Source organism: the organism of the source record quoted next, unplaced genomic scaffold (genome assembly GCF_019419815.1).
Source record: "Pyrus x bretschneideri cultivar Hongxiangsu unplaced genomic scaffold, Pyrus_bretschneideri_v1 Contig44, whole genome shotgun sequence".
Taxonomy (NCBI): Eukaryota; Viridiplantae; Streptophyta; class Magnoliopsida; order Rosales; family Rosaceae; genus Pyrus; species Pyrus x bretschneideri.
Genome location: NW_025999768.1, coordinates 1,911,108 through 1,938,745, shown reverse-complemented (window position 1 = coordinate 1,938,745; position 27,638 = coordinate 1,911,108). Strand labels below are relative to the sequence as shown.

At 36.9% G+C, this 27,638-nt stretch overlaps 3 protein-coding genes and 1 long non-coding RNA gene across 7 annotated transcripts; 1 reads left to right on the top strand and 3 right to left on the bottom strand.

The window, feature by feature from the left end:
- Positions 1-531: 531 nt before the first annotated feature.
- On the bottom strand, positions 532-8,397 carry LOC103960664 (ABC transporter G family member 32). The gene is made up of 24 exons (XM_009373146.3): positions 7,862-8,397; positions 7,410-7,530; positions 7,235-7,323; positions 6,940-7,024; positions 6,580-6,739; positions 6,427-6,503; positions 6,303-6,356; positions 5,879-5,969; positions 5,482-5,783; positions 5,108-5,389; positions 4,637-4,953; positions 4,394-4,554; positions 4,209-4,312; positions 3,870-4,026; positions 3,630-3,752; positions 3,438-3,529; positions 3,018-3,350; positions 2,634-2,924; positions 2,447-2,530; positions 2,219-2,352; positions 1,903-2,130; positions 1,607-1,778; positions 1,264-1,518; positions 532-1,086 (listed from the first exon to the last, which is right to left on the bottom strand). Exons 1-24 carry the CDS (start codon positions 8,134-8,136, stop codon positions 814-816), a joined length of 4,260 nt encoding a protein of 1,419 aa, XP_009371421.2. The 5' UTR covers positions 8,137-8,397; the 3' UTR covers positions 532-813.
- A 4,501-nt stretch (positions 8,398-12,898) lies between these two features.
- On the top strand, positions 12,899-17,004 carry LOC103960675. Of its 4 annotated transcripts, none has more exons than XR_007251837.1 (4): positions 12,899-13,196; positions 13,297-13,396; positions 13,815-15,294; positions 15,672-16,216. It is a non-coding gene; the product is annotated as an uncharacterized LOC103960675 (long non-coding RNA). The 4 variants fall into 4 exon arrangements; XR_007251838.1 differs by adding an exon at positions 16,564-17,004 and having other exon boundaries at positions 12,931-13,396; positions 15,672-16,100; XR_007251836.1 differs by having other exon boundaries at positions 12,902-13,396.
- Positions 13,905-17,207, bottom strand: LOC125469608 (CBL-interacting protein kinase 8-like). The gene is made up of 4 exons (XM_048567183.1): positions 17,073-17,207; positions 14,443-14,505; positions 14,272-14,343; positions 13,905-14,167 (listed from the first exon to the last, which is right to left on the bottom strand). Exons 1-4 carry the CDS (start codon positions 17,076-17,078, stop codon positions 14,045-14,047), a joined length of 264 nt encoding a protein of 87 aa, XP_048423140.1. The 5' UTR covers positions 17,079-17,207; the 3' UTR covers positions 13,905-14,044.
- Positions 16,898-23,601, bottom strand: LOC103960673 (disease resistance protein RUN1-like). The gene is made up of 6 exons (XM_048567164.1): positions 22,822-23,601; positions 22,656-22,721; positions 19,363-20,461; positions 18,786-19,148; positions 17,861-18,673; positions 16,898-17,777 (listed from the first exon to the last, which is right to left on the bottom strand). Exons 1-6 carry the CDS (start codon positions 23,367-23,369, stop codon positions 17,391-17,393), a joined length of 3,276 nt encoding a protein of 1,091 aa, XP_048423121.1. The 5' UTR covers positions 23,370-23,601; the 3' UTR covers positions 16,898-17,390.
- Between the last annotated feature and the right edge of the window lie 4,037 nt (positions 23,602-27,638).

Sequence of the window (27,638 nt, the reverse complement as noted above, 5' to 3'; positions counted from 1 at the left end):
TTGAAGCGTCCGTTCAACAGTATGTGCATCAAATCACCAACGTTTAGGACAAGTGCACCGGGGATCGGGTGCGCCGGATCCAGGACTTTGGAGGCCGTTTATGTTGATTTGGTTTACCATGCATCCGACGTACGATACGTCGGATTGTATACGAGTGTCCATAACCCTAGAAAAATCGATTGTGATGAGAGGGCAAGCGGATATGTATCAGGGAATAGAGTCACATCATAGATATAAACTAATGTACAGTTTATATGTCAAAGGGTACAACCATTATCATCGATACTTTTTTAGGATGGAATTGTACTAGTGCTTGGTTAGCATGGCGGCTAAGTTGGGGATAAGATCAGTGTTGTACCATTGACTCGTCTCTTTGATACATAAGCTTTTCCATCGTGACACGACTCTTGAATCATAACTCTTGTGAGATGGTCCGAAGCCATTGGATCTTTTTTTATTTTTTTTCTTATTGTCAGTCATGCATGATTGACAGGCCAATAAAAAGCACAAAAATAGTTATCAGACGCAACCTTAGAAAACAAAAAAGACGACGACATTTTATTCGGTAAGTTGAAGAAATGCGTTCAAACCAAAAGTATGGAACAAGTAATTAGTTTACAAATGAAAATTTCCAGCCAGTCCACCGGCTGTTATCTGCACTCGATCTAAAACAAACAAATAAGTTGGTCCTATATATATAAATGTAAATCTTGTGGCTATATACCTCAACTGTTTCTTCAGGAGAAGCTGCTATACTTGTAATACAAGTAACATTCCCAGAACTGAAGCAATGTGGTATAAAAATCAGACATGTCATCTCCTCTGGAAGTTGAATGATTTTATTGCGAAGGCAAAAATAAAGGCGAAAAACACGCAGAAACCGACCACCATAATGCCGGCTACACCCAGAAAATCATGCTTGTAACCAAACCCTACTTTGAGTAACTGCCTTACAGGCATTTTATGGATTCCGTCGGCTAGTGTCAAAAGACTCTCATCCTCGCCGTACTGTGAAACAAAGAGGCCGTACAGACTCCAGGCTACCGGGTTTGCCCAGTAATACCATCTCCACCATATTGGAATTCTCTGAACAAGTGCAACGTGTTAGATAGCTAACTCAATCAATCAGTGTTTTCACCTGTAAATCAGGTTTTCGTGCTAGTTTCGTGTCTGAAACTAGCACTGTACATCCGAGATGTAGCGCGAAATGCAAGTGATCAAATTAAGCAAACTGAGAAGAAAGAAAGCAGTCACTTTCGTTACCTTGTGAGGAATCATAAAGCCGCTGAAGAGGTTCCACAGCATATAAAATGGAGCAGCAATTACAGCGGCCACGTTATGATTTGGGGTGACAGCAGTTGTCATCATTCCGTAGAAGGTGAAGTACAGCATTGTGAAGTACATAAAGAATATGTACCAAAGAAACTTCAAAGCAGTCCACTCAAATGAGGCCGTGGAGTAAAAAATTGTGCAGTAGAAAATTGCTTGTGCAAACACATAAGGGAGCTCTATAACCACCTGCAGGCATGACCAAAGCATTAGATAACTTTTCGGGATACCAGGGTATTGTGCGTTAAAAGAGTCGCATAACACAACAAAGGTAAACCTGAGCAAATGCAAACGGTAAAGCTGAGTACATCCCTGCAGCTCTCTCTCGATATGAAACAAAACGTTCTACAGAAACAACAGGTTGAACAGCAGTGGCATTGGTGATTCCGCTAAATAGGATTGCTGCATACATGGATCCCATGGCATTTAATAAATCCTGCTGTGTATCCCTGTAAAGAGAACGAAAGTAAATTCCTGTCATGTATAGAACCTAATGGTACGGATACTAATCATCATAGCTCAAAATCTATTAGAGTAGCAATAAAATCAAAAGATTAAGAAAAAGAAGGAAACCTCTTAGCTCCAAATCTCCAACAAATTGTTCCTAACATCAACGAGATGATGACAGTGTAAAAGAAGCGAACTGCAGTGTACTGAGGGTTTCGCCAGTAAGACAGATTTTGCTTCCAAAGACAGGTGAGAAATTGTTCGACAAATGATTGAGAGTACTTGGTTGGAAAGTTTAATTCTTTCAAATTGGCGCTTGGCTTGCTTAGATTTTCAACCAACTCTTTGTTATGTCTGAAACAAAGGAATATAGGTTGTTAGCTAAAGGAACAGATAGTTCTCTGTACAAGCAACACAGCCAGGATTCATGTAGTAGTCATACCGAAACAAGTTAGAACTTCGGTAAACTTCTGCAAAATCCACCCCTAGACGACTTTCTTCAACTGTAGAAGTAACATCAAGCATCCATGTGGCAGGATTATATCCAGGCCTGATCTTTTCTACTCCTTCGACTGCCTGCAGAAGCAAATATTTACATGGTAAGTTGACAGTTGTAACCATTTCGCAATCACACACTTTATTAAAGAAATACTGGCATGCAAGATCCGACCTCAAAGTACTTGATGATATCACAAGACTTGGGACCAAGTGGACCAGCATATATGAGCTCTCCTCCACGCTTCAAAAATAGGAGCTGCAATGATAGATAAGATTGTAGCAGGATGAATCAAGATACTAAAGCATTATTCTCGGTATACATATGCATGGAGAGAGAGGGAGAGAGAGAGTGTGTGTACCTCATCAAAGGATTCAAAGATGTCTATGCTAGGCTGGTGGATTGTGCATACGATAGTACGTCCAGTATTGACGATATTCCTCACAGTCCTCATCACAATAGCTGCAGAACGTGCATCCAACCCTGATGTTGGCTCATCCATGAACACTATTGAGGGGTTGGCAACCAGCTCAACAGCTATTGTTAGCCTTTTTCTTTGTTCTGTAGACAAACCATCCACCCCCGGTAGACCAACCAACGCCCCACTTAACGGAGTGAGCTCCACTAGTTCCATCACCTCTTCTACAAAAGCCTGAATGTAATTTTTTTTAAATTATTAAAATGATGGATTAATTGATCTTATAATGAAGACATACATAAGCAGTAAATAATTTTATGTGCGTACCCTTTGTGTCTCCAACTCAACATCTGATGGTAACCGAAGCCAAACAGAGAAGAGAAGCGATTCCAGGACAGTCAAGCAGGGGGAATGAATATCAGACTGCTCACAGTAACCAGAAATTCTCGCAAAAGTTTCTTGTCTTTTTGGATAACCAGATATATGAATGCTCCCTTCTATCGTCCCACCAGTTTTTCGACCAGCTAATACATCCATGAGGGTGGTTTTCCCTGCACCACTTACTCCAACCAATGCTGTAAGCACCCCAGGCCTAAATGCTCCAGTGACATTACTTAACAGCTGCAATTTCTCTTCTTGAATGCCCTGCTGCTTCAATTCCTGCAGCCGTACTTGGATCAGAAACGATTATATAGTCAACATGTTTCCAAGAATAGATGGCGCAAGTGAGTAGTGTTAAATTCTCACCAGAGGGACATCGACGTAGTAATTGATATTGCTGAAAGACATGGAAAGTGGTTGAAATGGGAGCACCATTCCTCTCTGCTTAAAATATTTTGCTGCACAGGATATGAACAAGAATTTTCGAAATTAGACTGATCCATAGTTAATTGAAAAGAGTTGTTCTAATACATTCAATTTCTGAACTTCTTTACAAACCATTTAATGACTCTGAATGCTGCAAGTACTGTCTCAGCTCAATAACAACAGTTTCTCCTTTTCTTCTCCCTTCTCTCTCTTGAAGCTCGTCCTTGGTGACTACTGCTTGTTGTTTCCCCAAGGCTATTGTATATATCATAAATCAACTCAATTAGCTTTCTTTCTTTGAGTTTGTTTGGCTACATGTAGCACTAAGAGAAAACAAACATTAGGGTATTCTTGTGAGCAGAAATGACTTACGGTTAAGGTAAGCTAGGAAGAATGTGAAGAGCATGTTGAATAAAATTGTATATCCAAGCAAAGCACCAGCACCAATCCAAAACCAGTAGCTCTGTGGAAACAAACTGCGTGCTCTTAGCAATGCCTCGCCTAATGGAATGGTCTCGTTTCCAATTCTCTGCATAAATAACAGAAAATACAAATTAGAAGTTCCAAAATAGAATCCTAGAGACTAGCTTGAAAAAATATGTATTTTCTGTACAGTGTGGAATTTTGTGAATATTTATACGATTTAGAAAAATTAATAAAAAATTATAATCCATTAATCAAAATTGAATATACAGTGAATTGGAAGGTTACCTTATCCCATTTATGTCCAAGGAATTCATTTACGGAAGCTGCATTTTGAGCATACATCAAGGGAGAAAACCAGAAGCCCCATATCCACCACTTTGGTATATGATCTGTCGCAATCAAATAAGGACATTAGTAAAATTATAAACTCAAATTGGAAACATATAGGCATTGACAAAATGTTAGTTTACCTTTTGAGATGATGTATCCTCCAAGAGCCATAACAACTAACATAGCAAAAGATCCAAAAGTGTTGGCAATTATCATATTTCGACCCAAGGATCCCATAAGACGGAAGAGAGCTATTGACATCTGGTGTAGCAAGAAATATATCAAGAACTGCCCACAGAATCTGCATATTCAACAATTTAACCTAAGAATTTCATCCCAACTTTCAGAATGCATGGAGAAATCCAAAGGAACGTATGATTTACCTAGTAATTGAAGGATCAAATCCAATGACATAGTATGTGATTGCCACCCAGAAACCAGACTCTATGAATGAATTTGGAACACTTAAGGCCCAGGACGGAATGGTATAGACCCAGCTAGGGTAGAAATGCAAGTCCCTATGCTTGTAAAGTACCGGAAGCTTGGCAACCAACATTGACACCTCCATGAAGCCATTGAAAAGAATAATAACCATGGAAAAGTATAGTGCACCAAGATATAGGCCTCCATCATCAATTGTATTGTGGTGCAATGTTGACCGGAAAAAAACACTCATTGTGACCATAGCAACAAAAAGAAGCTGGAAGACAGAACATATTACTTGGGAAATCAGCACCAGATAGCAAAAAGAAACCGGAAAAAAAAATACTCATTGTGGCGCAATGTAACAATTTCATCTTACAGATGATTGGGATAAGGGAAAAATAGATACTAACTCAGAAGTGAACTGGTACCTGAATGAACTTGAAAACGTAGATAAATGCATTTCGCTTCATTAGAAGAAGTTGCCAGTTATAGCTTGTTTTGAGAAGCTCACACCTCTTCATGCCATAGAGAGACGTAGCTAAAGCTGCAGGATGGTTATAGCGTTTATCAAAAGGAACATCTAGTTCTTCAGACAAAGTCTTCCCAGCTTGAAATAAACGATAAGCGTCAACAAACTTTGCTGGTGGCACATAGCGGTATGGGAGATCAGGATTGGACCAGTACTGCTCTTGGTCCTTCTTTGATATAACCTGCGTACAAGGAAAACAATTATCAACCATTCCATGTACGTAACAGAATGCAAATTCACAACTACAACTCAAGACTTCTATATATAACTTACTTCTTGCAAGAAGTCTGCCACATTCTTTCTCAGTGGACATCTAAATCCCATATATGAAAAGAAATCAATAGCAGTTTCGCGGGGTCCCTGATACACAATCTGGCCCTCACACAAAAGTATAACATCATCAAACAACTCATAGGTCTCTGGAGCAGGTTGAAGCAAAGATATGACAGTGGTTGCATCAAGTGCTCGAGTTGAATGCCTTAGATATTTGATGATTTGATAAGTAGTAGAACTGTCAAGACCAGTTGATATTTCATCCATGAACAGAACTCTTGCCGGACCTACTAATAATTCCCCTGGAAATCATAGCGGAGTTATTAGCAAACAGCTTTACCTTACTAGTGCACAAGAACTCCCTCCCTCGTCAAAAATTAAAAAACAAAGTATGCACCTGTAGTAAGCCGCTTCTTTTGCCCCCCTGAGATTCCCTTGAGCATTTCATCTCCAACCAATGTATCAGCACATATGTCCAACCCTAAAATCTTTGTCAAACATATTTAGTATCAAAAGATAATCCAAGAATAAAACTAGATTATGACATACTATACACGACAATGAAATCCAAACAAGGGATAAATGAAAAAAACCTAATCTAATCTCTCTACTAAAACAAATTCTCCATAATCTCTTCTCCCTCCGTTTGAACTTCAACTTACAATTTGCCCGCTTTAACAATGTGGTCCAGAATGTTGTTGAAACAAGACATTTCTGCTTTTGGGAGAATATAACCTCACAAAATATTTTCATTCATTTTTAAAATGAAAATAACCGGACAGAATATATGTATTCGGAAATGACAAGCATCAAACAAGTACCTTCATGATGTACTCCACCACAAGGCTTGTCTCCTTCCCCCCAAGAGCTAATGACTGGAAAAGAAATTGTGTCAGCAATCATTTCATATACAATGGAATTGACATATCTAACAACTGCAAGTACCTTCATGAATATATCAAGATCTTCGTCGGGTATTATCCCAGCGCACTTCTCTCTTCTTGCAAGTTCTACTAACATATCTATGATGACAAGTATTCATGTCAGCATATAAACAAGAACGATACATACACAAACACGTGACCTTGCAAAGCTTACCATATTTGGTTCCAACACCTTGACATCGTCCGGCAAACTCAAGAGTTTCCCTTACAGTCATCTCTGCCGCGTGCCAATCCTGTTGGCTGACATAAGCAGATGTCCGCTGAGGGACAAACTCCTTTAAGCCATGTCCGTTATACGTGACGTTCCCTGACATCTTCAAAATAATCAAAAGTACAAATGAGCAAAAGGAAATGTCAAACGGAGCGAGCAACTAGTAGAAAATCTGTCATTAAATCTGAAAAAGCGGTAATTTCACAACACGAAATATTGTCTCACCCTTCAAACATCTGCTCAATAGGAAAAAGATCAAAGATTTCATGATTTCATGAAAACTCAAAAAAGTAACGGAGTTACCTGCAAACCGGTTCCCAGGCGTCCGGCAAGAGCCAATAGTAGCGTAGTCTTTCCGGAGCTTGGTGGACCCAATAGTAATGTCAATCTAGAAGCAATACCAACGGCTTGTTAGGCGTAACTCTGACAGACATTCCGATGCTACTGTAGCAGTATACCAAGCCAATCCAACACTACCACGTGAGAAATTGGCTTGAAACACCGCCACAATGGCATCCGAATTATATATCAGTGCTTCCAGTAAACACTGGACTGGAAATTCAGTAACCGAGTACTGACTGAAGCTTAAAAAACTTACCTTGAAGGTCTTACAATCCCGCTAATGTTGTCTAAAATCGTTAATTTGCTTCTCTGCCCCCTGTATATTCGCAATTGCCTAAAAAGGGCCTAAAACGCCATCCGAAAAATGCAAAGATTACAAATTTTTCAGACAATTATGTAATTTAAGAAAATTAAAGGGAATGAGTTTATACCTCCGTCATATTAAAAACAAAATTGGGAATAGTGGGCAGCGCTCTGCTTCCGACGTGGACGAAAGCTTCAACCTTCAAGTTCTGAAATCGGACCTCGATCTTCGGAAAATTCAATGCTACTCTGCACACTCAAATAAAGAACACCAAAACAAATTAAGCACAACAGAAAGGTTCCGGAATTGAAAAGGAGAAAATGATCTGTTTGGTTGCTGAGAAAACGAGAAAAAACAGAAACTTCAGTACTCGCAGTCTCTGCCGACATTTTCTCAGAAGCCGAACAGACTCAAATTAAGTGCAAGAGAAAAGTTACGAAATTGGAAAGGACAAAAAGAAAATCCTCCGTTTGGTTGCTGAGAAAATGATCACATTTGGCATTATTATACTGAAATCAATGATTTTCTCAGCAGTCAAACAGTGTAAATCAAAGTATCAGTAAAGTTGAAGAGGATTACGCGTCAAATCTTCGGCGCATGCGATCGAAAAATTGCTCGGGGTCGTCGTCGGCGGAGCTAACAAGCCGGTCGAGAAGAAGCTTCTGCTCCTTAGCCTCGAGCTCGCCGACGTCGATCTCCATAGTGTCTCCGACGACGTTTCTGAAAATGCCGCGCCGTACTCTGGCGTAGGTCGGGAGCCGCTCCAGCGCGGCCCACCGCAGCGCCTCCTCATCGTCCCCTCCCTCCCGAAACGACCCCGATCTCGCGAACACGTTCTCTGCCGAGTTCCACATCGGAAATCCCCAAAAGCTCTCCCCAGCCACAGAAAAATGCACAGGCTTAGGCTGAAGAGGGAGATAAGAGAGAGAGAGAGAGGCTAATTAAAAGTGGAGTGTGAATGTGAGAGGGACATGTTTGATTGCTGGAAATGGTGGTTGGAGCTCTGCATTTAATTTCTCTCTCTAAGTAAGTCTTGGTGTTTGTTGCGACGGGTGAGAGAAAGAGAGACAGGGAGAGAGCTTCTACTTTCTCTCTTTAAAATGATCGTTAAAATTTTCAGTTTGTGCAGGACGACAGAGAGCGAGGTTCATTTAATAGCCGAGGGAAAGACAATGCGCAGCAGGCCTCTTGCAAAGCCCGACGCGCGCGGCTATTTAAATCAATTCTATTTGCTCCACGGATGAAGCTTCTATCTCATCCAACGGCTAGAATTAATCGTGAAATGGGGAACTTTCAAATTTATCTATTTTTAAACATACTCTAACTCTTGGAGTAAAACTCAAATTTTAGGTTGTAAACTTACTCCAACTTAATCTAACCTTTGGAGCAAATATGAGTTAAACTCAAACTCATTTATGGGCCAAATTTAGCCCAAGATTCCTCCAGGTTAGTTGGGCTGACTTACCATATATGTATATATTTTTTAATTTTATATTTATAAATTCATTGAATTCAACTGTTAAGATCTAATTTGATCAAATCCAACGTAAAAAAAAAATCTAATAGTCCAAATTTTCTAGGTTAAAACCTAAATTTTCTAAGTTAAAAATTTTAGGTTTTAATCCAAGGGTTGGTAAATGGTCTTAGAGACTCAAAATAATTGATGCCCTTGTTTTCTTTTTCTCATACGAAAATAAGAAAACTCTGTTTTTTGGTACTATTGCTTGAGACCCTTAAAAAATAACTCGAGCCCCTTCACCACCTCTCGAATATATAACAAGAAGTAATATAACACTCAAGACAATAAAAATGACTCGACAAGTGCTTGAGATGAGCTTAAGACATACTGGAGAGTGACAACCGAAGGTAGATAAACAAATTGAGTGCAATTAAATTATGACTCGGAAGCGAGGCGTAATAGTTGAATAGTTACTTCCTAATGTCATGTGTCGATTCTGTATGTATTTCGATGTCGGAACATATGACATCTAGACAGTTTAAAAACTTATTTTTGTGTGAGGTGTATAAGTGAGATGAACTAATACGCAGACCTATTAAGTCTTTTCACATACAAAAATAGCATATTTTATAAATTAAAGAAACAAACATATTTTTTAGCCCACTAAAAATCAAATTTCCAACATTCCCACTGTGAAGTGTGAAAGGACCGTCGGTTTTGTTCATAGGTCTGGCGCGTGCGGTAGTTGGGTTGGCGCCGGCGCGTGTGGGTTATTTTCGTGGGAATTTAAATGAAACGGTTGGGAAGGTGTGATTTTACTGATTTACCACCCTGTTGGGGTGATTCGGAGTTAAAAAAACGGCAGGTAAAGTTCAATTTTCCAAGGGAAAAAGCATGACGTTTTGCTTCTTTAAACCGAAGCATTTATCCATTATCCACCATCCCGTCGAAAAGGTGAGGCATTGCATATTTGTGGAAGCTTTTCCATTGCCATTGCTCACTATACTCGTGTGTTCTTTGCCAAGGTTAGTTCTTGTTATTTACTTCTAATGCTCCATAGTTCCTAGTTGAGGTTGACACTGTCAGTTATTTATAATTTATAATCATTGATTTATAATAGGTTATAACTAATCATGTCAGTCGTCTACTGTTGATGGATAGTTATCATCTACAATTCCTCATCGTTGATATCCAAAATTTCTAACAATTGATGCATTGTGGGTCATGGCTGCTCTGGTATTTCAAAATTCTTGATCATTGATGCATTATTGGTTAGGAATGTTTTGGTCAATCGCCTACAATCCTAATTGTTAATGCATTGTAAGATAAGAACAGTCTAAACCATCACTTACAATTTCGTATGTGAACGACTAGAACATATAAACTTTTGTGTGTTTCAGATCAGAATTGTACATGATCATGTGGTTAATATGATAAATGGAGGGTAAATGCAATTTCTTAATTTGTATATTTTTTGGTAGCATGAGGACTTCATTTCATCAGTATGGCATGGCAGCTCTTAACCCCACTGAAAGTGACATTTTCATCAGAATAGCTTCTGTTAAATTGTCTTGTTGTCTTCTGTATATTGCATGAAAATTGTCGATTTTCAAACCCTAGTCGTTTTCATCTACCAAAAATATTGCAATTTCTGCCATTGATGGTCAGAAAATATTTGACCTACTCAAACCAAAATCTAGAACCACATCGGAATGATTCCATGGTAGGAGACGAATTACAGACTCATATTCCACATAGCACGTTTTGAGTTTGATCTCTGATACTGGTGAATCACACGATAATGGTCAAGGGAAGGCTGAAATATCTTTGCAAGTCTTCCGAGCCCCCAAAAAAGTAAAATATATAACGTAGAGAGAAAATGTCATAACTTTTACAATCAAGCTAGGAAGTTATCTCCGACACTACATGTATATGATAAAGGGTAATGCCAAGGAAACTAAATTTATGGACAAAATTTTAGAAACCAAAGGACATGAAAGTCGATGACTTGTTTATTACTTAAACGTTGATGAACGTGCTCATTTTTATTAATAATACATGATTTAGTAAGAAAGAAATCTATGGTAAGAGTTCGGTGATCCAAAAAGCAAAAAAGACAGGTAGGATTTAAATTCTGCCTCCGTTACGGACGAGAATTTGGTTTACACAGAACAAGTGACAAGTCAAAGGAAAAAAAAAAAAAAAAACTATTCAGACAATGGAAATTGGAAAACATTTCCCTGCCAACTGCATATTATTACTGTTCCTTTGCCCCTTACTTGTTGGCAATGGCGTTGGGATATTAATGGGAAAACTAAATGCCCAAGGCCCAGCTTTGAAAATATGTAACACCACCACTGCTGGTTCATATGTAGTTGCAAAAACTCAATAATTCCTTCCAATCCTTCAAATACAACAATAAAATTTGTTTTGTATGAATCCTGAAACATCATTGTGCTCGTTTTGCGTCAAATCATCATTTACCCTTATTACCCTAAACCTCTATGTCAAAAGTGCATTTTCTAACATGATAATTTGTAGATCTTTCAGTTCATATGTCCAACCATTTTAAACTGAATTTCTTTCATCTATCTTCAATTGCAATTATTCTCACTTTATCTCAGATATCCTCGATCATAATATTATCCTTCTAATCTACCAAATAAGTGGTGGAATTTATTGCTATATGTTTTTGATGTGCACACCTTGACGAAAATATTGTTTAAAGTTTCAATAAAATTGACCAAGATGCCAAGGCATTTACATAATTGAGCATGTTTATGGAACAACGTGATCATACATACAAACCATATGTCTGAAGTTTGAAATATGCATGGTTGAGATGTGCATGGCGCATAGACTAGTGACTCTGTGAGTTGTTTAATTATTACACCAAGAAAACCAAACTTCCTCACCTCTCTTGAATCTTAACGGGCAATATTGCGTCAAAAACTTACTTCTCTCATTGTGTACTAGTTGGTGGAGAGTAGTTCACATTGGTGAATGGTAAGCGACTATTAACAATATTCACGATCAACCATAAGAGTTAGAAAACCATGTACAATGTGTGTGTGTGTGTGTATTAGGCCTTTAAGCAAAGGAATTCTTATTTTAATTTTTTATCTTTAATTTTTTAAATAGGGATTAGTTGTAAGGTTCATACTACATCGAACTTCAATGATCTGAACCGTTTATTTTTCAAGTTGTACCTCATAGATCATTATTGCAAAATATAGCCAAATTGGATATACTTCAAATATCTAAATGGGTGCAAAGAAATTAATGAACACTTTGTTCTATAAGAAATAATGAAATTTCATCGTGATAATTAAATAGTTAAATGGTTTCATATTGAATTGAATTTTTGTAAGGATGATTTATGAATCAAGACTTACAAAATAAACGGTTTAGATTGTTGAAATTCAATGTGGAGTGGGTCCCACAACTAATCCACCTTATATACAGTTTATAGGTTGAACCGGAATTTTATGACAATGTTGTACACAAAGACGGGGTAATTAATGCACATGCACTCTTTAAGTTTGTTATATTCTTTTATATTAAATAAAATAAAGGAGAACTAGTAGATATAAACAATATGAATGTGAAGATGATACTCTAAATGAATTACAATTTTAGATTGTAAATTTAAATGTCAATTATCAATAATAAGTGATGTAACAAGCGGAGTTCACTTTGTAGAGATAAGCGTGGTTCAATTTGATTCGTTTCAAGTCTTAAACAATACCCCAATCAATGTAGCAACATCGTTAAGATTGGTTTTGGTTTAATAGTTTCTTAATACGTCAATTCGAATTGAACCAAACCAAGCTAATTATAATTTAATTTAGTTCAACCTAAAGTTTTACGTTTTCATTCTAAAAGCCAAACCAAACTACTTGGATTGGTTTTTAATACAACAATATATTTGCACTAGAAGCAGAAGTACAAAGTTATATCAAACCTACCGTTCATGAAAATTAAGTTTCAGACCTCTCATGCTATAGCCATTCGGCCGTAATAATCCATGCTTTCGGCGTATACAAAATATCACCTTGTCGGTGGTCCATTACATTTTAGGCTTTAATTTTGGGCCACTGGCTCTCATTCTCACAAAAGGCAAACCAATACCCCGGACGATGCCGTTTCATGAACTATTTGGGACTGTACCATATATTTGCCGTTTTGTGTTGCAGGAAAATAAATAAATAAATAAATCAGATAACCCCCAAAATCAAAGCCGCAGCAAACAGGCGCTGAAAAATGGAGGGAGTTCCGGCGCCGCGTCCGACTCCGCAATCGAAACATTAAGAGCCAGAGGATATAGCTTCGCGACCACGAACAAGTGGAGGCGATGATCCTGATCCACTCCGCCTTGTCCGACGACAAGCGTACGGTGGTGAATTCAGTGGAAGCCGAGCTCACCAACATGGACCTCAAATCCGTATCCGCTAGGTAAATCACACCTCCTCGGCTCCAAAGTCCTCCAAGTAAATCACACCTCTCTGTATTTCTCGTTATTTTCTCGTTTTCTGTTTGGTTGCTGAGAAAATAGATGAAGAGAAAGAAAAATGTGGTCTTTCGTTTGCGAGGAATTCGAGTAGTCGGCGGCTTTTGAAACTTGGGCCCACAGAAGCGTCGTTCCTGGAAGTAAGGTACTTACTGCTACTTGATGCTTGCTCAATGCTCAGCTTGTATTATACATGTAAATAAGTTAGAGATTTCTTTGATCGATCACTTTTTGGATTTTGAATATGATCAGTTTAGTATTCAAGCTAGTATGAAATTGAGCTAGATTATGGAAAACAACGGCAAATGGAATAATACCATATTAAGAAACCTAACACTTTCGTAGAACTTAGTAATGAGCACTGTGCTTCGTTTTTGTGTATGCAATCTTGTAGTGAATCCACGTCAAATTTTTAATTGATGTAAGTACATTTTCATGAAACTCAATATGAATTTCGTAAGAAGTTTTAGGTGTCTCTCTATACTCAATATGAATTTCATTCACGTTCCGAAGAATGGCAGATGAATAAAAAATATTCCAGGTTTTTTACGTTTATATTTAAGGCTTTCACAGGAAAGTGATGGTAACGTCCCCCTCCATTTCAATGGACAAGAATGATTCGGATAAGAATCTTACTTGTTCAGGCAATGCACTCAGACCAAAATCGGAAATTTTAAATTTCCAAGAGAATCAAGCAACAGATTCTCCGGCTGCAAAGAACAACGATAAGAATCTCGTGCAAAAGAACACTGATAAGAATCTCATGATAAGAATCACAATAGCTAGCTTAATGCTATAAAGGGAAGACCTTTAAGTCTCTATGATATACTCCCTTGCTGTGGCAATAATCCACCCCATCAACAAGCTGTTGGAAGTATCTCCTCGCTTCGCCTTCACTTAGTCGCCCATGATGAACCTAAAAACAGGCCACTTCAACGTTACCATCACCATTTTCTCAAGGACCTAATGGTCCACAATTAGAAATTGAGTTGTGGTATTTGAAAAGTTAGGAGTACTCACGATTTTATCAAACAATTCACCACCAGTAATGAACTCCAAGATTATATAAATCTTAGTACGGCTCGCTAGAACCTGGAGAAAACAACATTCATCCTCAGTGACCGACTGCACAAATCAAACAATTTACAGAAACAGAAAGTTTTTGCAGCTAAAAATAAAGATACGACATGCCTCATGCAGACGAACATCGTAGGGATGCCTGACAAGCTTCATGATAGATATTTCCCTCTTGATCTGCACCACACATATCAAATTTCTTTTAAGAAAAAACCTCCATTTTGGATTTTGAATATGTTCAGTTTAGTATTCAAGCTAGTATGAAATTCAGCTAGTTATGGAAAGCAACGGCAAGTGGGATAATACCCGACAAAATGACTCCACATCAAATTTAGTATTCAAGCTAGATTAAGAAACTAACACTTTCTTAGAACTTAGTAATGAACATTGTGCTTCGTATTTGTGTATGTAATCTCAAAGCGAATCCACATCAAATTTTTAATTGATGTAAGTACATTTTCATGAAACTCAATATGAATTTCATAAGAAGTTTTAGGTGTCTCTCTAAACTCAATATGAATTTCAATCAATGGCAGATGAATAAAAAATATTCCAGGTTTTTTTTCGTTTATCTTTAAGGCTTTCACAGGAAAGTGATGGTAACGCCCCCCTCCATTCGAGAAGTTCCAAGTTGGGGCAGCTAAAAGTCGGTTTCCACAGCAGGGCAAGTTGCTATTACCATAATATTCAACCACTCAATGTTGCTATTGCATGCATAACTCATGGGCATGATGCAATCATAGGCAGATTAATTACTCTGATGTTAGCTCCGACAGTAGTGGGCTATTGCCAGAAATTATGAGTTTAGATCAGTTGGAAGGCAGCAGAACCTTCAATTGAAAGCAAGAGGATAAATCTTATAAAAAAATTGATACAGATAAGATAACACTCGTAAGGCAGATTCCCATGATGAAAGAACTCAAGACAAACCGAGTAGTTCTGCAACGACTACGAGGCCAAAAGAAGGTGGATCTTCATTCATGTCCAGCTTGCAGCTTGTTATTAAATTTTACTATTATTCTATGCTGCATCCGGGTTGTGTAGTATTAAGTTTAATTCTATGTCACTTGGTTGTGGGGAAGGAGTCGAGAGGAGACGGTGTTTTTACACTTGGATTTGTTCACTAATTATTTCTAGTGGTGAATATATAGTTGTAGATGGGGCAGGTGTAAGGTGGCAGAATAAAACTTGAATTTTTTGAATGAAGGGAAAACCAAATTTCTGCTAAGTTTTGTCTGTAATGGACTTATACTTGAATCACACAAGAAACACATTTAGTTGAACTTATTTATACATTTTTTTCACTTTGTAATTTCATATTGATATATTCATGGCTTCCACAGCAATTGAATCTGTCCCTGTTCAAAACCAAGCAGCCGCACAAAAGCTTCCCCAAAAAATGAGTCATCGAGACCATGATGACAAGCATTCAAGAGGCAGACAGTTTGGGGGAAAGGGGAGGCAAGAGGAAGAGCCCGATGGGAAAAGAGAAAAGCCAGGGCGAAGCCTTCAATTGGAGGTGCCTGTACAGGTAGTAGTCGTGAGAAGGAAATTGCACGGCAGCTCCAAAATCAATTTGATTTGGATGATTATCATGTCAGTGTGCAATTGATTTTCAGGTAGGGGATGTAATTAGCACTCATAAAGTGGGTAACAGTTGAAGTGGACCATTTTTAGAATAAGTGGCAGTAGTAGAACTGAGAAATGAAATTGCAGAGTGCATGTATGTTTATCCTTCTGAAGTGTAATTTTTGGATTGAACACAATTTCATGTACAATTCATATTTTTGCTTTTCATTTTTTCAGTTTGTTCTGTTACTGGTTAAGAAGACATGAATCACATGTATGTAAATATTGCATATCGTATATATACTTAGAACTTTTGGCATGTTTTATATGGTTTTAAAAGCCGTAGCATCCTGCGGGCAGCATCGCTAGTAAAAACTAAAACCGGAGAAGAAGCTTATGAACTCATCAGTCAGAGTGGAAGGGAAGTGGAGAAATTTTGTTAGATATTCTATTGAGAATTCCATCGTTTCTGAGTCTTGCAGATGAGATTTTTTGTCTTAACAGGAACGGCTCTACAATCTTACAAACAACTTCCGTCTAAAGTTTTGGAGAATCCAACAGAAGACAATTTTTTATTGGGCATACGAGTTCATCGACTGCAAAGGTGTTAGAAAAGGTAATAAATCTTTTAGTAAATGTAGAGTCAATCTTCTGTTAAAATGTCAGGGCAAGTCAAGGTTAATGAAAAGGTTGTAGAAACTATATATTGACTGGCATCTTGAGGCTATCATTGATTTTCTTTCTAACCTTAAAAGTAAAGGACATGGATCCTCTCTGGATCTAGTGGTCCTAATTCACCAAGTTCAATTATTCGGGCTATTAAAATTTGATCAAACGGTTACAAACAGGAATTTGCTTTAAAAGTTATAATAACTTTAACCGTTGGATTAAATTTCAGTGGTTCGGATGATTAGACTTGGTGGATTAGGACCACTAGATTCGGAGAGGATCCATGTCCAAAAGTAAATTCCTTGAATATGTGGCGGAAGCAGGGCAAGTATTTGTGCGAATTTGAGTAGTATTTGTCATATATTTGGGCGAATGTCTTATATTGATTGTTGTAATTTTGAAATGTTACTTGATGCAATAATTCAAAATTCAAAACAATTAATTGAAAAAATCATAGGAATCTGCAAAAAAAAAAAAAAAAAAAAAAGCATGAAATATGGACTCGCCTCCATTATCGAACTAGGAAAGCGAAAAGTGGTGAGGTGTTTGACGAATTGACTGTGATGCTTTCACCTTCATTTTGCACAAATGAGTTTATCAGATGCGTTATGGCTTCGTCCTCCCTCATCATAGAACTGAGCTGGTTGCGAGTCAAAAACATATCTAGGTTCATCCAAATCATGGCTTGGTCCTTCCTCATCCGAATCTCAGTGAAGAACGGCTCTGGTGTCGTCCAAATCATATATATTTTCCGTTTACCGAAAAAAAACCATGCATATTTTCCTTCATAAGTTTGTCCCATACTAGATTAACCCCTATTCTCATCATTTTAACATATTCCCAACCGTACCATACCAACCTTCAAAAAGTATATCAACTTTATCCCCGCTTTGCAAATTGAGCTCGTTGTTCGAGAGTTGTCCCTGCCAAAGATACTCATCTTCATAATTCTGAGTCCCATAACCTCCACTGGATTTGTAGGCTTGCAACTTAGTACGCTTGGTATTACTTATAATAGTAATGGCAAGATTAGGGAAATATTTCCATGTGCATATGCGGAACAAGCAGAATAGAGTTAGCCCTTCAAAATTACGATTATCGGTCGGGGGAATATCAAAACTGACTTTAGCGCCCTCGTTGACAAACTCAAACCAATCAGGAACATAATTCCTATGGAGAGCAATGCCACCAAATCCGCAAGAAGTCCATCCCTATATATACAATACAAGTGATATATATATAGACATGTATGCGCACGATAGGAAGGCAATGAGAGGGGGAGAGATAGAGATACCTGTAGGATGTTCTTCCTAAAATCAGTTGTGAGATTGGAGCACCTTTTCATATCAATCCACGCCATGGAGTTTAATGATTTATCCAAGCCTGGAACCTCAGTGAGTTTGTGTGAATCACTTACATCCAGTTCTCTCATATTTGACATTTCCGAAAAGTCCGGCATTGTTTCCAATGCAGGGCAATCATCGGCTAACAAAACTTTCAAATTTGTTGGTAGATCAGGGATTGTACGAAGATATCTGCTTCCATTTAAACACAATGTTTCGAGCTTTGAAAGACCACTGAGGTTTGGTAAGCTATGAAACATAATACATCGAAGATGCAAATGTTGTAAATAAATTAGACTGCCAAGATCCTTAATTGCATCATCTAATGCGCCGCGTGTGAGATCGAATTCTCTGAACGAATGTAGCGATTGAATATCCTTCAGAGATAAACGAGTGAGATTCTTCAATCCTACTATGGAAGGTGGTACTTCTCTTATGGCTGTATCCTCTGCTTCAAGTATTCTCAATGATGTCATCTCCCCTAAATCCTCATGCAATTCTCTGAATACTGAACATCCAGTAAGAAGAAGAGTCTGAACAGATTTAGACTTGTAGAAATCCCCTGGAAGAGAAATAAGATTGCGACAAAACTTGAGGTTCACCAAAGAAAGTCTTTTAAGATGACCAATGGATGGGTGAATCTCGGACAAACTACAACACAGCTCCAATATCAACTCTTCAAGATTTGGAACTTGTGAAAAGTCCGGTGATTTCTGTAAGGCTTTGGAAAGGCTGAGATCAAGGGTTTTCAAGTTATGTAGCGACTGTTGCAGAAAATCAAAAGAAAATTGAAATTAATATCCGAAATGAAGATGTTACAAAAAAAAAAAAAAATACACATAGAAACAGAACATCATCAGGTGTAATTCATTGTACCTTGGAACCCTTCCAGACTTGTACCAGTTTGCTACGACGCATCTCTAGAACAGCTAGTCTTGGTTGATTGAAAAAGTAATCTGGTATGGACCTTAAGGGGCATCCTTCCCAACACAACCATATTAACTCCTTGGGAAGATGTTTGTATTCTCCCTTGAGCTCGACGTTGCTGAGTTGAAGCAATCTCAGTTTCTTCATTTTGGCAAATGCTTTTGTACTGAAACTAGCAATCTTAGTTTCTTTATGGAAAAGTAGAGCAAGCAGTCTTAGTTTCTTCATTATGGCAAATGCTTTTGTACTGAAACTAGCAGTCTTAGTTTCGTCAGGGAAATTTAGAGCAAGTCCTTCAATTTTTCCAGTTCCCTGTTAACAAAAAAAAAAAAAAAAAGTTATAGTGGTAAGAAACGGTATATTTGCATATGTTTACATCTATTATTATTATTCATTACGTAAAATCACATACGGTGAATATATTTACACATAAATGTTGTTTAATGTATAATTGACTTGTGTGGGTTACATCTATGCTTTTCTTGTATGAATGCATAAATCCAAAATTTATTGAGAATGAACTTACAGATTTATTTGTCAATACATCAATGACCTCTCGACGGTTCCATAACCTATTCCATTTTCCAGGATGATCAGGAGATTTTTCAGAAATAATTACTCTGGCCATTTCTCGAAGCAAATCATGCATATTCAACTTGTTGCCTTCAACAGTTACAAGACATCGTTCGCGAAGGACACTGATTCCTATTGTTGCATAAAATCCACATCCATCTAATATTTTGGCGACATAGTCCTTGTCCTTTCCAATAAAGAAACAAGATATGTCAAGGAATGTAGCCTTCTCTGGATCATCTAGCCCTTCAAAGCTTATTCTTAGTGATTTTATTATTTCTCTTTCAGGAATTCTTTCCAATTTCTCCAATTGGCTTTTCCACTCTTTAATGGGTCTTTTAAACAAAAAAGAACCTAAAACTTCAAGGGCTAGTGGCAAACCTCCACAATAAGAAACAACCTTTTTTGAGTCTTCAAGATATTCTTCATTAGGGCAACTTTTTTGAAAGGCATGCCAACTAAAGAGCTCCAGAGCTTCTTCCTTGTTCATTTCCTGAAGCGAATACGTCTTGTTCACCTTCACTTGCTTCAGTAAATGTTCATTTCGTGTCGTCATGATAATTCTACTTCCTGGACCAAACCAATCGTGACTTCGGGCTATTGTATCCAATTGTTTCAGGTCATCTATATTGTCTATGATGACAAGTACCCTTCTATGTTGGAGATGTTGTTTTATCAAACCGATACCTTCATCAACACTGCTTATTCCAGACTTTTGTTCCAAGATGTCAGAAATAAGTTTTTCTTGCAAATATACCAGACCATGTTTACTTGTAGCGTCGCTAATGTCGGCAAGGAAACTTTTGAATTCAAACTTACGATGAATTTGGTTATAAATGGCTTTGGCAACTGTTGTTTTACCCAATCCACCCATCCCCCAAATTCCAACCATGAGAACATCATTTGATCCACCACTTGAAAGATCATTGATAATACCTTGAATGCGAGATTTGATTCCAATTGGGTGCTTGGCCACATGTAATTCGTTTGTTCTAGGAAGCCATTCCCAAATATTCTCGTCAACAATTTTTTTAATGAACTCTGCTTCGCGCCTGAAAATTGAATTCGTAAACATTAGTGGGACTAAATGAGGCTCTGTAGGAGATATCAGTACATAAACAATTTTCTTTCTCTTCTTCATATATATATATATATGAGTCATTTTGGTTTCGGTCTTGGTCATCTCAATTGTTAGATTGAAACCTTATAGTTTGTCAATTTTTGATCAAAGTCTTTGACTTTGTACACCTCACCATTTTAGTATTTATTATATTTCCATGTCAGTTTTTTTTTTTTTAAATTAAAAATTATTGATTGAGTCCAACATTTAAAACACTTTGTCTTGTTGAAAATGGCTCTAATTAACAACATTAAGGGATTTAAATCAAAAAATTAATGTAATTCATATCTCACGGATTTAAATCCAAGATCATATCTAAAAACTTATGAAATTTAAAATTCCCAAAATTTATTGGAATCAAAGATCTACAAATCTTGCAGATTATAAGACTTAAAAAAAATATCTACAATAAAACATAGGGCTTTTTAGCCAAAATGGTCATTGTGATTTGCATAACACATCACTTTGGTCCCTGAGATTGAAAATCAATAGAAATGGTCCCTGAAAATGTCCACTATCCATTATTTTGGTTATTCCGTTAAAAACTCCGTTAAGTGTCCCGGAGCTCTTGGCCAGAAGTTTGGGCAATTTTCAAAGCTTCATAACTCAATCGTTTCTTAACCAAATTCGACTCGTAATATATCAAAATGAAGATAGGAAAGTGTAGAACAAGACTATACCATTTGGAAGCCCAATAGTTGCCGGAGATGGCCGGAAAATAGCCTGAAACGTGACTGGTCCACGGGAAAACTGGAAAACTCGCCGGAAATTGGGTAAAATTTAAATGTTCATAACTTCTTCAATACTCAACGAAATCGAGTGATTCAAAGACAAAAATCATACTTATCAACGAGATGAAGAGAATGGTACCTTTCTCAATGGCTAATTCATCATGATTTTGTCGAAAACGACTCGAAATTGGCTAACTGGAGACCAAGATAGCCACTTTCGAGTCGTTTTCCGGCCAAACCACGACGAGTTAGCCTTCAGAAAAGGTACCATTCTCTTAGTCTCATTGAGAAGCATGATTTTCTTTTTGAATCACTCTATTTCATTGAGTATTGAAGAAGTTATGAACATTTAAAGTTTACCCAGTTTTCGGCGAGTTTTCCAATTTTCTTGCGGTCCAGTCACCTTTTAAGCTATTTTCCGGCCATATCCGGCAACCATTGGGCTTCCAAATCTTATTCTACACTTTCGTATCTTCATTTTGATATATTATGAGTCAAATTTGGTTAAGAAACGATTGAGTTACAAAACTTGGAAAATTGCCCAAACTTTCGGCCAAGAGCTCTAGGACACTTAATGGAGTTTTTAACGGAAGGACCAAAATAATGGATGTTGGACAATCTCAGGGACCAAGGTGATGTGTTATGCAAATCTCAGGGACCCGACAAACAAGCATGATGATGTGCGTGAGGAATGAAAAAGAATGGAGGAGTTTAAATGGCTGTTTATTTGACTTAGATGTAGGAAGGGATGAGATTTCAATTATCAACTAAAAATCTGGACAAAGCGATTAATATTAATTTCAACATAAAAAGGGCTAATACTTTAACTGAAGGAACTATTATTAGCACTCTAAAAATCTCATTTGACACTCATCACAAGTGTATTTTAAATATAGAAAGTTTGTAGTGCTAAATGATAATTTTGGAATGCTAATAACAATTCCCTAACTGAAAACTATAAATAATTAGCAAAGTGTTAACGTGTAATTTTTCAAATTCTAAAATGATGTTGTGGACAAGGTCAAAGGACCTTGATGAAAAATAGAAAAACAATAAGGTTTCAATCAATGCAATATAAAAATGGGAGATGAAAACCTAATTTTTCCTATATATATATATATATATATGTATGTATGTATATATATACTAACTAGCAACTAGCTAGTATGTGACTTGAATAAAAGAAAGAAAGTCATTCATTGATAAATAAAAGTTAGGTGTATGAATTAAACTCCAATAACGGTTTAGGTTTTATATCTGAGATTAAGGTGTATTCATTAAGCCTGTGAATCAATGTTTGGATTATGTAAAATGTTAATTGAGCATGTTATATAATTGAGAGATTAAGTCATTCACTAAAATGTTTCAAATCTAGAAACGCAGGTGAAAGATTACCCGTTGTCAGTGGTTTTGTGGTCAGACAAATTTGCAGCTTCGGTAAGAGGATCTCTCCGCCTCTCCCTGACATGCGAAGGATCAACGTGAGAGATTAAGGTGTATTAATTAAGCATGTTAATTAGAGTAATACAACTTAAATCTTGAACAGCAGCTGAATGATTACCTATTATGAGTGGATTTAAGATGGTGACCAGACAAATCTGCGGCTTTTGTGAGAGCCCCTTTCCACTGCTCTACCCTTTTTCGTTTAGCTTCACGTTTCTCGTCATCTTTTTCTTCACGGATGTCTTTTTCGTGTTTCTGAAATGCTTCGGCTAAATCTCCGTCCTGCTTCCTGACATGCGAAGGGTCAACGTGATAGAATATTGGCAAAACATGTCGCCCCAGTTTGTCTCTGCACTCCATGATCTTCACCAGCTCGTCAAGACACCAACTCGAATCCGCATACATCTTTGAGAAGACAATGATAGAGATCCTCGACTCTTCGATTGCCCGAAACAGTTCCCCTCTTATTTCTTCCCCTCTTTTTAGATTGTCCTCATCAATAAAGACCTGGTATCCTCTGTCTTTCAATGCCACGTGGAGGTGGCTCGTGAAGCCATTGCGCGTGTCTTCGCCGCTGAAGCTCAAGAACACATCATACTTCCAAAGTTTCGACTTGGAGGAGGACGAAGAGCAGGCTTCGTGGACTGTCATGATGGTATCCACCATTATGGCACTGCAGTGGTTCAGATCACAGACTGAAAAAATAGCAATGGTTGTGTTTGTGTTGCCGAACGAATGGTACTTAAATTCCGAAGACAAGTCAACATTTCTTCAGTCCACAAAGTCGTCAATAATAATTAATATATAATAATCTTTCTTCACTGGCCGGCGGAAGGTGCAGCGAAAGAGAGTGTGAAAAGGAAAGAAAGGAACACGAAAGGACAAACACTATCTGTATTTTTCATTCATACCCAAAGACTTTATTGAATCTTCATAGGCATAACACCCATATTAGATTAACCCTTACTTTCTTCACTCTCACAGAATAATCATCTGCAATATCAACTGACTACACACCGATAATTTTTTCCCCCGTATTGCAAATTGATCATCTAAGCGTTTGATATCTTTCCTTGCCAAAGATAATCGCCTTCGCATCCACAAGATTTTGGTAGTACCTAGGTAAATGTTATCAAGGTGTGCAAAGCAGTATTCTTTGTATAATTTATAACAATAATCTCAAAAGGACCTTCAGGTTGTTCACTTAACGAGTAAACGCATCAAACAGCCAACCCTTAAAATTACTACCAAGGATAATACCGAAATAAATACCCAAGTCTAAAGTCCATAATAATTTTGCCTTCAAGTCTAAAACTTGGGAAATGACCGAGTCCCGGGAACGGAGAGTTGCACGAAATTGCAGAGACAATAAGAATTGGCTCATTGTATTTCCTCTTCCATTAATTGTAATGATATTAATATTCTCATTTGAAAAAATAAGAACTAGCTCATTATATTTCCTCTTCCATTAATTGTAATGACAGTAATATTCTCATTAAAATAATTTCGCTCTAATTTTTTTATTTATTTTCATCTGGTATGCATAATTTGAATCTTTTACATTCAAATTATGGATTTTTGTCACTTCATCTTTAACATGATTTCTTCTCATACTTATTTTTACTCTTCACAAGTTATTCTTAATTTTAAGCAGTCAAATTAAATGAGTTAAAAAATATCAATTATAAAAAATTAACAAATATGTATGAAATGTAAAAATAAATGCTAACAGAAAATACAGTCGCTTTTAATGCCCAAGGCCTATCTCATCCGCTGAAAAAGTAGACTAGCATAGCGTGCTAGTTCATGTATAGTTGGTAATGGCGTTGGGATGTCAATGACAAAACTTAATGCCCAAGGCACATCATTGAAATATGTAACATCACAACTGCTGGTTCATATATAGTTGCAAAAACTCAATAATTCATTCCAATCCACCATATACAATAGCAATAAAGCCTTATCTCACTAAGTGGGATCGGCTGTATATCTTCTAGAACGTTACTGTGCTTGGCTTTGTGCCAAGTCTTCCATCATCTCCATGTACTTCATGTCTTTTCTTAAGTCTCTTTCCAAGTATTATGAGGTTTTCCTTTACCCCTTTTACCGTGACCTTACGTCTCAAAATTGCTTTTTCTAACAAGAGTATTTGTAAGTTTTTGGTTCACATGTTCATCCATTTTAATCGATTTTTTCTCGTCTTGTTCAATTACTGTCACTCCTATTTTATATCGAATATCCTCATTTCTAATTTGGTCCTTCTAATCCACCCAAGAATTGGTGGAATTTGTGGCAATGTGTTTTCGATGTGCACACCTTAACAAAAATATTGTTTGAAGTTTCAATAAAATTGACCAGACTGCTAAGGCATTTACATAATTGAACATGTTTTAGAACAACGTGATCATACGTACAAAACCATATGTCAGTTTGAAATGATTTATGGCCCATATTGACACGTAGTCTCAGTTATTGTTTATATGGACATCATGTGATTAGTTAACGGAGGTTCTGACAGAAAATTAACGGATGTATAAAAGTGTTCAAGAATAATAACTTTAGGTATCAGACTAGGACGAAAAAAATACTTGATGTATGAGATTAATCCAATATTTATTGTTATTGTACGCGAATAATATCGTTTGTAGGTGAAATATGCATGGCACACACGCATGTTTTCACTCGAATTGAGATGACCTGTGAGCGACTATTGCATCAAGAACTTCCTTCTCTCGTTATATGCTGGTTGGTGGAGAGTAGTTCACATTGGTGAGCAACTATGAACAAATTCGCGATCAACCATAAGAATTAGAAAATCATATATAAAATTGTTTATATACATAGTAAACAAATGTAAACGGTATATACCCTTTATAGATTGAACCATAATTTTATGACTCGATTGCACACATAAACGGAGTAATGCACCAGTTATAAATGACAAATGAATGAGAACAAAGAGGAATTTCTGTAATCTCTTGTTGTCCACATGCACTTGAGTTTGTTATATTCTTGGTATGAACTTTAAAGGGACATTTCCAATGAAGAACCACGAGGCTACTATCTGATAACTGGACGTCTAAAATTGAAGTTTTGCAAAAGATTCATATATGAATACGATCGAGGTAATTGGCAACGTGTTTTGTGGTGGGAACAATATGATTTATGCATTAAAGAAAAAGCTCATGTTTGCTTTTCAATCTTATGGTAGAAATAATTAATAGTCATACTTCATTTTATGAACGAATACTAGCAACTTTCAAATTAAAATTTCCTCGCTCTCTCTTTTTTATTTTGTTTCTCATTTTGTAATGCTGTAAACATGATTTAAACTTTTTATTTTCAAAGTTACCCTTTAAACATGAACAATACTAAGGCTTAACCAAATATGAAACCGTGTAGTAATCTGATAGATATGTAATAAATAGACAAACTATGTTATTTAATAAACCTTGAAATTTTTGACAACTTTAATCAGTGGTTAACCTTAAACTATCACTCATTTGGTTGATTTTTTGCAGAGTTGTTCTTAAATGGTGAATTAGAAAAATGGTTCCGATCATCGTATATTACCATTCGATTATGTAACATCATTTAGCTCAAGACATACATGTTAGGTATTTATTATTTAATGTACCATTAGCTCAAGAGGAATCATTTTATTCTTTGTAGCACTGACTTCATGTCATCATATGATAAACACAATTTCAATTTTCATATGGATTAGTTGCCTACAGATCTATAATATAAGAAACACACAGAATTTTCTACCTAGAAAATACTTGCAAAAAGAAAAGAAGAGACCACTGTTTATATACATGTGCGGTCTTTATCGTATTTTTAGCATCTAGAGGGACTTAATAGTAAATACTTACGAAAGAAGTTATTGATACTCTAATGATTGTTTGAAAGAACTCTTAAAAATAACTACAAGCAGTTGATCATATTCAACAGTGAAAATAGAACTATAGAACGGACCAGATCGATCTTCATTTAGAATTGTTGAAGGACGAGAGTAGGACTAGAGTGATACAGTTTTGGCACATGACGGGCAGGGCAAGGCATTCATATATATATACAAGAACGGCTACGTGTACTCTACTGACATCCCAATCCAATATTCCACCTTTTGCTTTCTCCATGCCTTTACTAGTAAGTGGCTAATTTGTTTCTTCTTCTTAATTTTCTTATTAACTGGGGTTTAATCATTCCGGAATAACTTATTAATCAGTACAACGTGCTTATAACACTTTTAATGTGCCCACTCCTATGAGAAATTTTTCAATACACCTAATGTTATAATACAAATGGTTGAATTTTTTTTTTTTTTTAAAGTTTTAAACTAATTGTATTATGACACTTGTTGTACCAAGTTGTGTATCTGACAAACTGACAAATATCTGCACTCCCATGACCACTAATTAGTCTCTAAGAATTCCATTATCTTCCTCTCCATATATATTGTGGCACTTTCTAGTATGATAGGAAAGAAACAGTTTATCCCAATAATAACAAGTTAACCTTGCACAATTTTGCTCCATTTAACCATGTATTAATGTCATCAGAGACAATAACTGATTGACTTAAATTCAACGTACTTCATAAATTGTTCGACCACAAAAAATTTCGAAGGGATCGAGCAATCCTACTAGCACGTTATAATTCCTCAATTCATCAAAACTAGTTAGCCTGCATAAAAACATGAAAAATAAACTACTAGTTTCTTATGCAGCAGGTCCATGATCATAACCATCACCATTGTTGTCGCTATCATCACCTTCCATAGATGCTGCTGGAGCATAGTCATAATTTAAATCATCGTCATCACCATCACCTTCTATGCATGTTGCAGGGGCATAATCGTATCTGTCATCACCATCGTCGTCACCATCCCCATGCTTCTTGCACCATGAGGCACTTATCATCAATTTTGAA

Bases quoted from the DNA above. Each gene is read 5' to 3' on its own strand.
- LOC103960664 (XM_009373146.3), bottom strand. From the start codon at position 8,136: ATGTGGAACTCGGCAGAGAACGTGTTCGCGAGATCGGGGTCGTTTCGG. The intron at 7,025-7,234 runs GTAAGTTTTTTA...TATTGCTTCTAG, and splicing joins GGGATTGTAAGACCTTCAAG to ATTGACATTACTATTGGGTC. The intron at 4,027-4,208 runs GTAACCTTCCAA...TTATTTATGCAG, and splicing joins TTGGACATAAATGGGATAAG to AGAATTGGAAACGAGACCAT.
- LOC125469608 (XM_048567183.1), bottom strand. The intron at 14,344-14,442 runs GCATGTCGTATC...TGTTTTCTCCAG, and splicing joins ACGATGTTCGTCTGCATGAG to GTTCTAGCGAGCCGTACTAA. The intron at 14,168-14,271 runs GTGAGTACTCCT...GCCTGTTTTTAG, and splicing joins GTGAATTGTTTGATAAAATC to GTTCATCATGGGCGACTAAG.
- LOC103960673 (XM_048567164.1), bottom strand. From the start codon at position 23,369: ATGGTGGATACCATCATGACAGTCCACGAAGCCTGCTCTTCGTCCTCC. The intron at 22,722-22,821 runs GTAATCATTCAG...TTCGCATGTCAG, and splicing joins CTTAAATCCACTCATAATAG to GGAGAGGCGGAGAGATCCTC. The intron at 19,149-19,362 runs GTAAGTTCATTC...TTTTGTTAACAG, and splicing joins ATGTATTGACAAATAAATCT to GGAACTGGAAAAATTGAAGG.